This window comes from Genypterus blacodes, unplaced genomic scaffold, assembly GCF_046128005.1.
Source record: "Genypterus blacodes isolate CSIRO-AG114 ecotype Tasmania unplaced genomic scaffold, CSIRO-AGI_Gbla_v1 ptg000270l_1, whole genome shotgun sequence".
Taxonomy (NCBI): Eukaryota; Metazoa; Chordata; class Actinopteri; order Ophidiiformes; family Ophidiidae; genus Genypterus; species Genypterus blacodes.
The window spans coordinates 112,720-122,319 of NW_027467061.1; the positions used below are offsets into that span (position 1 = coordinate 112,720).

The 9,600-nt window shown below is 40.4% G+C and overlaps 1 protein-coding gene and 1 long non-coding RNA gene across 9 annotated transcripts in view; both read left to right on the top strand.

The window, feature by feature from the left end:
- nedd4l (NEDD4 like E3 ubiquitin protein ligase) overlaps positions 1-4,513 on the top strand; it is a 36,209-nt gene extending 31,696 nt beyond the window's left edge. For all 7 annotated transcript variants that reach the window (XM_076171780.1, XM_076171781.1, XM_076171782.1 and 4 more), the window contains 8 exons: positions 380-475; positions 610-683; positions 799-859; positions 1,107-1,166; positions 1,311-1,418; positions 1,962-2,058; positions 2,234-2,306; positions 2,461-4,513. In XM_076171780.1, coding sequence (XP_076027895.1) covers positions 380-475; positions 610-683; positions 799-859; positions 1,107-1,166; positions 1,311-1,418; positions 1,962-2,058; positions 2,234-2,306; positions 2,461-2,563 — 672 coding nt within the window. In that variant the 3' untranslated portion in view covers positions 2,564-4,513. The remainder of the gene's footprint in view (positions 1-379; positions 476-609; positions 684-798; positions 860-1,106; positions 1,167-1,310; positions 1,419-1,961; positions 2,059-2,233; positions 2,307-2,460) is intronic.
- A 1,453-nt stretch (positions 4,514-5,966) lies between these two features.
- LOC143017137 (uncharacterized) lies at positions 5,967-9,021 on the top strand. 2 transcript variants are annotated; one of them, XR_012965589.1, is made up of 3 exons: positions 5,967-5,981; positions 6,629-6,846; positions 7,411-9,021. It is a non-coding gene; the product is annotated as an uncharacterized LOC143017137 (long non-coding RNA). The 2 variants fall into 2 exon arrangements; XR_012965588.1 differs by lacking the exon at positions 5,967-5,981 and having other exon boundaries at positions 6,620-6,846.
- The last annotated feature ends 579 nt before the right edge of the window (positions 9,022-9,600 follow it).

A 9,600-nucleotide genomic window follows, 5' to 3' on the forward strand; every position in this document is an offset into this window, starting at 1 on the left:
CCATAAAATAGTTTCAGGCATTGCATTCATAATGTACCAGGTTGTTGATTTCAGGTTTAATTCTACAAATACAATTACAATCCTTATGATACTTATAATCTTATAAACAGTGATGTCATATGTCTCAACTGGTAAACTTGTGTTGCATGTAGAGTGCAGAATTACGACTTGTGTGGCCGTGTCCAAGTTGTTAATTTGGTATTTATTGATTTCCCATACCGCCTGAAAGCAGCGCGTGTTTATATACTAGAGCTGTTTGATTGGAATGTTTCTATACATATACAGTATGAGCTTCTGAGAAAGCCAGCAATGAAACTATAAATAAAATACCTATTTTATTGGACTGGTTGTGATTCTGGTCTGCGTTGTGTCTCTGCAGGACAGTGAGTACTACAACTCTCTGAAATGGATCCTGGAGAATGACCCCACTGAGCTGGACCTGAGGTTCTGCATTGATGAGGACAACTTTGGGCAGGTACAGTGACCTCACGTCAGTCACTTTAAATCAGTTACTATCTCACTATTTAATGAAGGTAATGTAGTTGTATATGTTTTGTCACCGGTCTGGAATATTGTGGCCTTCATCTCTCGTGTGTTTTACCTTTTCAGACGTACCAGGTGGACTTAAAGCCCAGCGGCTCAGACACAGTGGTCACCAATGAGAACAAAAAAGAATACATAGAGTAAGAAAACACTTCATTTGTCCTTGCCTCACCAGCAAAGTGAGACATTTAAATAATGATACATAATAAAACCTTGCTGTGTGTTTCTACATCTCTATTATATTCTCTGCAACAGCCTGGTCATCCAGTGGAGGTTTGTCAATCGGGTCCAGAAGCAGATGAACGCCTTCTTGGAGGTATGGACAGTGACATAGCTGCCACTTGGGGGCAATATGTCCACAGGTTTGGCTGGTGCAAAACCTCATGTATGGATTTGTTCACCCTGGGAGTTTAAGTGCTGTGTGTGGCTTATGTTCAGCTTGTATAGCTAACTTTGAAATTAAACCTATGTGTGTTTCATGGTTTTTAAAATTGACACCTCAATCAATTAGTGGATTGTTCTGTAATGAATTAGTTACTTAAAGTTTGTGTTTGTTTTCACAGGGCTTCACTGAGCTCATTGTGAAAGATTTGATCAAGATCTTTGATGAAAACGAGCTGGAGGTATGGATTATTCTAATATTTATTCTGTAGTTCTTCTCTATCCAACTCAGTATCTGTTGAAATGGTAAAGTGAGTATTTGTACTACAGTAATATAATCTATCTGGCTGTTTCCCGCCCTTTCTTCCCTCCTGTCTCCTCTGCAGCTGCTCATGTGCGGTCTGGGTGATGTCGACGTCAACGACTGGAGGCAACACACTGTTTACAAGAATGGCTACTGTCCCAACCACCCTGTCATCCAGTGGTTCTGGAAGGTAGCTCTGTTTTACATTCAACATACTCAGTCATGCTTCACATATGTTTGACTTGTTTGCTTAATACTAAGGCACATGTGGAAGTTAGTGGCTTAAGCTGTAAAGTCCACATTGAGACCAGGTTGATTCAGCTGCAGGCTCCTTTTGTCTCTTCCCCCTGCCTGACCTGCGTCAGCCTCGCTGGCCGAGCTTTTGAAGATCAAAGTCTGTTTGGAAGAGCGGGCTTGTTTGCTCTGATGAAAGGCCCTAACCGAGTACCTGCCCTGGTTATCGACTATCTTGAGCTGACACACAAACGTACCGCAATGTCATGTGGGCTGATTAAGTCGACTGGCTCCGACATCTTCTGATTACCTTTATGTTCCTGTCTGATACACAGACACTTTGATTCTACGTTGAAAGACTTTCCCTTCCCTTCTTTGAGTAATATAGTTTGTTACCTTCTGTATTGTAGTTGTTATTTTGAAGTCCAGGTAATCCTCTGTACTGTAGAACATGTTTTTTTTCTTCTTTCAGAATTGCTAATTCTTCTTCACCCCTTAGGTTGTCCTGTTAATGGATGCTGAGAAGAGAATCCGACTCTTGCAGTTTGTTACGGGAACATCGAGGGTTCCCATGAACGGCTTTGCAGAGCTTTATGGTACGTGAGGCCGCTGAGATGAGATCAGCTGTACAATCATCTGTTACAGCTGCTGTGTAACTGTAAAATACTTTATTAGATGAGTGTAATATAACCCAAAATCCTGCCACTGTCACAAATTTCATCAATTCTGTAATCTGTCAATGTGAAATGTTGATCATTCTTTCCGTCTCAGGCTCTAATGGACCTCAGCTCTTCACTATTGAGCAGTGGGGAACACCAGATAAACTGCCAAGAGCACACACATGGTATGTCACTACTACACACACGCACACGCACACGCACACGCACACACACACACACACAAGAGTACAAATGAAAGTCTTTGTGGCTACAGTGTCATTTCTAAAATTTCAAACCGTGTTATAATGTTTTCATCTGATCCCATCTTTTCCTCCCCAGTTTCAATCGCTTGGACCTGCCCACCTACGAGTCCTTCGACGACCTGCGGGAGAAACTCCTCATGGCGGTGGAGAACGCCCAGGGTTTCGAGGGGGTCGACTAAAAAGACACTACCTGCGTCCGTTTGCATCCAAAACATTTCCAACACGAAGCAAAAGAAAACAAAAAATCCACGGGGATGTCAAACCAGCTGCCGTTTGTTTTTACAGTGGCCGTAGCAGTTCTGTGCGCGCATGTTGTACTGTAATGGCCGACTGTGAGCCACCGACCCACAGCATGGTGGTTAGAGACAGTACAGTGACTTGTTGAGCCAATATGCCTACGTCTTTTTATCTTTTCAGTGTGGGTAGGTGCTGGGGCCGGGAAAGGAAGGGTTAGAGTCGCACCAGAGAATGTTGAATTCTATTATACGCAGGCATGATGGACGGATGATAAGAGCTCGCCCCCCCGCTGCTGGTACACCTTTTCCTTTCCCCTCGTCCCCTTTCGTCCCGTTGAAAATCTTCAGTGCTGGAAAACACCAATGCATTTCAAAAGCTCTTTTACGAACACTATAGCACAGAGTATTCCATGGCCCTTCTGTGTAAGGGTCCTGTTTCTTGGTTAGCATGGCGTCAGTCCGGCTCTTACATGCACTATCTCTGTAAAGAAACTGCGAACGGCACGACGATCACAATTCTCTCAACTCCTTAACAACGACCACACCAGATTACCTTAGGAATGCTAGCCAATCACAGTTCAGGAAATCGGCCACACCCTCCCATAGAGCCTCATCTACAGTTTGTTGTGTGATCAGTTTATCGCCACTGCAGCCTTTTGTATACTGTATTTTCTTTTTTTTTAAATCCACTGGGAAGGCTTGGAGGATGGGGGATCAGTTCAATCCCCCCCTGGAAAATGGTTTTATAGTCTTGTTTGCCAGTCAACAAGGAGCAGGATTTTTATTTTTAATTACTCATATTCTTCTTGCAGGAAAAGACTCGACGTATTTGTACCGATGAGCAATGTTGTTTACTATTTTGATGATTCTCGTATGAAATAGCTTGTGAAGTGTCAATCTGGCTAATCTGAGACATTGGTTGATCCATATCATTTGGTATTATGGTGATAGCAGATATGTTGAATTTAAAAAAGAAAAAGAAAAAAAGGTTTTTATCGTAGTGCTATGAAAGCAGCATGAAACTGTATCTTGTGTTTGCTTTGATTGCATCGTAATTGGAAGTGTAATCAGTCTTCAGGCAGGTGAGCGGGGTAGGAAAACTGAATGGGGAGTTAGTTTCTGTGAGACGTCTGCATCATGATTAGAGTAAAGTATCCTCATGCCTATTTGCTGTTCATAAATGCTGTAAATTCTTCGGCGGGGGGGGGGAAACACATTTTAAGTTCTATTATGATATATAAATATATGTATGTATTACATCTAACAGAAGTATTACTGATCAACAACACTAAAATGAAGCTGTGTGTGTGTGTGTGTGTGTGTGCGTGTTTGAGAGAGACAAGCTGTGATTGCCACTGAATATAAAAGCAGCACGTTTCTTACAAAGGCAGAAATGTTTCCTTTTTTATGTTTTCTCTCCTTTTTCTAACACCATTGAACCTAAAGGGCACTTTATAGATCACTCTGAGGTCATGTCACATGTTGTATGTCTTTTTGTCATTACCTTGAATGCGATTCTTTATTGTCATTTTTCCATTCAAAGCACTAACCTGGTGCAATATACATAGTCTGTAAATCTGGGCTGCTGCTAGAAAAAGTTGACAGACGTGAAGGTGACACTTCACGCCCTTTACTACTCTTGATTTTACCTTATTTTTGTCTCTTTCTCTTCCTCCTCCTCCTCCCTTGTTACTTACAGTCTGTGACCCTAAACTCAAACTAACTTTGTCCTTTTGTAGAGGGTTTTCGTTATGATCACGATGATGATGATGATGATGATTATTATTAATTATGGTGGAAAGTATCACTTTTGTTAAAAAAAAATATTCCACCAATCTCTGCAACTCATTGTGGTTCATTTAACTTCAGTCAAATAAAAAGAAACTTCTCAAATTTTGTCTAAGTTGTCTTTCTCTAAACTGTCTTTCTCATCTTGTCACATCTGTGGTACAACTGTGCTGGAACCTACAGAGAAAAAGCAGGGAAGGGATGAATAGAATTTAATATTTGTTCATTCTTTACAGTTGAAATGTTGTGTTAAAAAGTTATTATGCCAATTTTAAGTTCCACATTGCCCAATAAATAATTTTAGAAAAATGCGTTTTGTCAGTCTTGGTTTAAGGCGACTCCACTTATTAAAAACTTACATTCTTGAAGACAATATTCACTCATCAAAGTGGCTCACTCAGTCTGGCTCCGTTAAGCAGGAATGCTACATTTATATATCAATTTCATTTCTTCAGAGTCTTTCACACCTTGGGTCACATGACTCCTTGTGTTGATATGAAGGTGGAGGTGCAAGCTGTTTGGCAAATGAAGGTGGAGATGTTGGAACAGCGTTGTTAGTAGGTGATAATTGGTGTCGCAGCCCTTCACCTCTGCAGAGGAGAGGCTTGTTCTCTCTGTATAATATCAAACGTCTGTTCATGGTCCTTTAGGCGTATGTAGACAGTTGTATGTAATGAACCATGTACACAATGGCATCTCATTATCTGACTATGTTATCTGCTAAATAACATTTGATGATGATACTCCAGGCAGATATTCACATGTACACCTTGCATCGACATCTGTCCTTGTCTTCTGCTTGCTGTCTAGCTGCAGTGGGATCAGATCGGTTGGTTGTGCAATCACAATCCTAAAATTGAACCGAATGCCTGAATTGGACATCAGCACGTCCAGTTGCCTCATCTCACTATGTGTCACTTAAAAATAATTTTGTGATTAAAGATGAATTTAGATAATTTTTTGATTAATAAAATCTGCCATGATGTCACAAAGTTTCACAAAATTCACCAGATCCCTTTTTGTATCCTAAGTGTAAATGTCTTGAGGTGCTGTTGAGGTCGCTCTCTCTCTCTCTCTCCTGCTTTCTCTCGGTGCACGTGGTGTGGTGAAGGGACCTCAGTTCATTCACACAGGCAATCTAGGAGTTATCAGTCCCAAGGACGAGCAAATAAAAGCCACCCTGCCAATGCGGGGACATTTTATCAAGCCCTCCTACCCTCAATCTGGTCACAAACAAACCCAGAGCCAACTCTTCTCTTGTTTCACCTTCTGAAACATTCCAGCCGACTGGAAAACAAATGTAACAAAGTGCAGAAGAGAATAAGCCTGCTTGTGTGTGTGTGCTGCAACATGTAAGTTTGTAAAAAGAAAACACATTACATTTGTTCACGCAGTGAATCAGTCTCAAAAAAGTACAAACACAGGTCTTTGCTTTCCAGTGAAAGATAAGACAATTCTGGTAAAGGCCTAATGGTTTGACTATTTACAGGCCTGATTGTTTCATCAGAGATCTGACCTGACCGAAACCCTGACAGGAAGTCTGAACCACAGGCCGGATCACAAGAGGAAGAGGGTAAATTCAATTTATTCTTAATCTTAATATTACCTTTTGTGAATCTGGTTAATCCTTATATTTATTATTTTATTTACATTTTTTAGTTTCTTCCCCCCCACAAAAAGTGATTGTGCAATATCACAAAGAAAAATACTGCAATCATTTCTAATCATTTGTAATTTCAAACAAGAGGCATCACTGAGAGCAAAGAACTCAGAGGTGATCATTCACTCCAGTAAATCTATCTTATCAATCTTTCTACTTTTACTGTGAAATTTGTATGATATGATGTTGCAGATTCATAATTTCCATGCGTTATTCCCTTTTTCTTGTTTCCTTTCATGCTTCTCTCTGTACCTTTGCCTTGCTTCTTTCGTTTTTACTTTACCTCTTCCTCCTCTCTCTCTTTTTGTATTATGTTGATGGCAGGCTTTTGATGCACTGTCTTTATTTTCGTGTTGACACTTAAAGTCAAGTAAATGAGTACTTTCATAGTTCAAGTTTCAGTAAAAGCTTATGAAGGCCCCTTTGCCCCACCAGAGTCCCCCCCCCCCCCCCCCCCCCATCTCCTCTACCTCTGCTCAGGGTCGATCAATACTTCCCCTGTAGCTTATCATTGATGGACTAACTGGCTGTTTATCCAGCCCCCTTCTGTCTACATAAAGTCTAGGACAGGTACTGAATTGCACCACGGATCAGCAGACCCCCCCTGGACACATTACATGGACTTTTAACAGTTTGACATGAAAAGACTCCGGGACAGAAATACGTCCGCGCCACAGGGAGAGAGCAGAGGACGGAGGGACGCTGAGGGATGAAGAGCGAGGCAGGGACCAGCACGGAAGAGTGAGACAATACAGAGAGAGGATTCTAGAAGCTTTAGGTGAGTTGGTTGAAAATCACAAAATTCCAAAGCATTTATAAGGAAATTTACCTTTTTTTTCCTTTTTTTTTGAGGAATAACAATTTCTTTAATAATAAGAAAAGTCAAAAACTGAACATGCAAAGATTTATTTAGTCTTTTCCAAAAATTTGTGTAGAAAAACTGAGGTAATATTGTAATTTATGAAGTGCTTGCTCTCTCTCTCTCTCTCTCTCTTTCTCTCTCTCTTCTTCTCACACACTCACACACGCATGCATGCACAGCTGCAGCTCTCCCACCATCAAGCAGGAACATGATGACAGCACTCTGGATAAGCCTCACGTGTATTTACTCAGCGCCGCTTATTTTCCTGTAGTTTATTACAAAAGTTTCTTTGTTCAAAGCAGCAAGTTTCTCTTTCACGAGACCAAAAGCAAAGATCTCTGCGTGGGCGCGTCTACAGGCGGAAATCAACACATATCTGAGTGTGTTAGCTATTGTTTTTCACAACCCCTAAATTTAAAAAAAACGTGTACTTCTTCCTCACAAAACGGCGCTTCTTCTTCTTCTCTTTTTTCAATCCAGGTGTTCCAGTCCCACCTCTCCATCCGTCCCTCTTGCCTCCCTCCTCTAGAGCTGTGGAGTGTGACAATGGTGTTTGTGTCCTATCTGTCAAACGCCATTATCACACTAAATAGTTACGGTGAGAGACAAACCTCAACTTCGTGTTTCGTGGACGTCTTCTTTTTGAATTCTCACATCGAATCTTAAAAATGCCCCCCCACCCCCCAGTGTGTTGGCAGATACACACCGCCGGCACCATTCAGCAGAGGGTTGTGATGGAAATAGCCTGGCAGAGTGTTGATACCTCATACGTGATCTTTGGGTTGAGTCTCAGTGACCCACTTACCTCTGTGTCTGAGGTGCTAATTTGCTGCAGGAGTGATTTTTACAGACCAGAATAGACGGCCCGGTTGTTTTTAGGTTTCCTCCCCTCGGTGTGCACAGTTGTGTTGTGTTGTCATCATTCCAGCCGTTTCAACGTGTTAGTAGATGACCTGATTGTACTGCTGTATCATATGATTGTGCTATTGTTGTCATTTACACATAAGACAGGAATAAACAGTGATCTCAAAGCACATCGCGATAACATCCCGGAGCTGAAAGAAGGACTCAGATACTTCTGTGTTGCACTACCACGGTAGAAAACATCAATTAAGTAAAAGCTTATTATGTAAATCGTACACAGTTATTGAAAGTAAAGCTTCTCACATAGACGAATGATCAAAATTCCCCAAATTGCTGCTATAATGGAGATAAATCGGAGTGTAATGGAAACCTCCCAAAAATGACTGGAGATTTTTCACCAAATGAAATGTACTCAAGTATCAAAAGTAAAAGTACTACATATCAAAATGGCCCCTGAATTATTGAAGCATTAACATAAAAGACGGTTGTGAGATAATGAAATGAGAATGCTTTGAATTTCAAATTATGAACTCAAACACCACCAGCATGTCCAGCATGTATCTACAGATTTAGGGATGTTTGTGTGTGTCAGTAGATTTTATTAACACTCTTAGATAATGTCAGAAATGCACTGCTTCATCAAACTGAAAGCAACAACATTCATCATCACATAAGAGTGGATTCGAAGCAAGTCTCACAAAAGAGAAATACTCAAGTGGCCAAATGTATAAGATTGCTTAAGCAGTGGTTCTCAAACTGTGATAAGTTGGCTTGTTAGACCTAGATGTCAAAAAGAAGGAGTCACAAAAACACAAAGCACAAAGCATCAGTGAGAGGCCTTTAATAAATCAGAGATGTATGCATGTTTACATACTGGCCATGGCCCTGATATTAGACATGTGTCAGATATTTAGGTTATGGATATCAGAGGGGACAGTGAGGCGGCAGCTTATCACATGGAAACAGATTGAGACAGCAGAGGAATAACTGACATGCTCCTCCGTATATGAATATCTGGCTCAGGATGTCAGGTTAGTGGGGACATGCAGGGTGTGTCTTGATGGCTTCAGGTTTCCTCCACTCACAAACAGTAAAAGTGCGTTAATGACGAGAACATTGAAGTGATACTTAAAAATATCGAAATAATAAATCACATGAGCTTTATCAATACAAATCTGTGAGTAGCAAACTGTGAATCAACAACAGCTATTAAACAAGTATTCATTACCGACTATTCAACCAAATATATGTGTACTATCGTCAAGTTCACCGCCACAATATTAAACTGAATTAAATCAAATTGAAATACATTTGCATAATTTAAAGTAAGATGTATAAATACAAATGTTGTCTGAGTTCATTGCTGCCAAAATTAAAGTTAAAGTATTTTCCAGTGTGATTTAAAGCATGCTGTATTCATAATGAGATGCATTGGGAAACATTGCATTTACATAAAAAGGCAAAGTCCCAATCCAACTGGTACACAATGTGCTACCTAAAGTTACAAGAATTTTTCTGAAAAGAGCTTTTTGTCTGGTATGACAGCAACAACAACAACACGCCCAATCATCTGAATAATATATGTGTTTTATATAGAACTTGATGCATTAAAATATATCTCTATTGTATCATAATTCACATATACTATATCATGGCAAATGACATTTCAGTTTCATTTTCTTATTTAATATCATCACTCCTACACTTCCCTACACAGACATGGTTGTTTCTGAACAAGCATAATCCACACAGTTGCACTCAGACCACATCCTCTTTGTCTTCTGCCATCTGTACTTCATCATACAG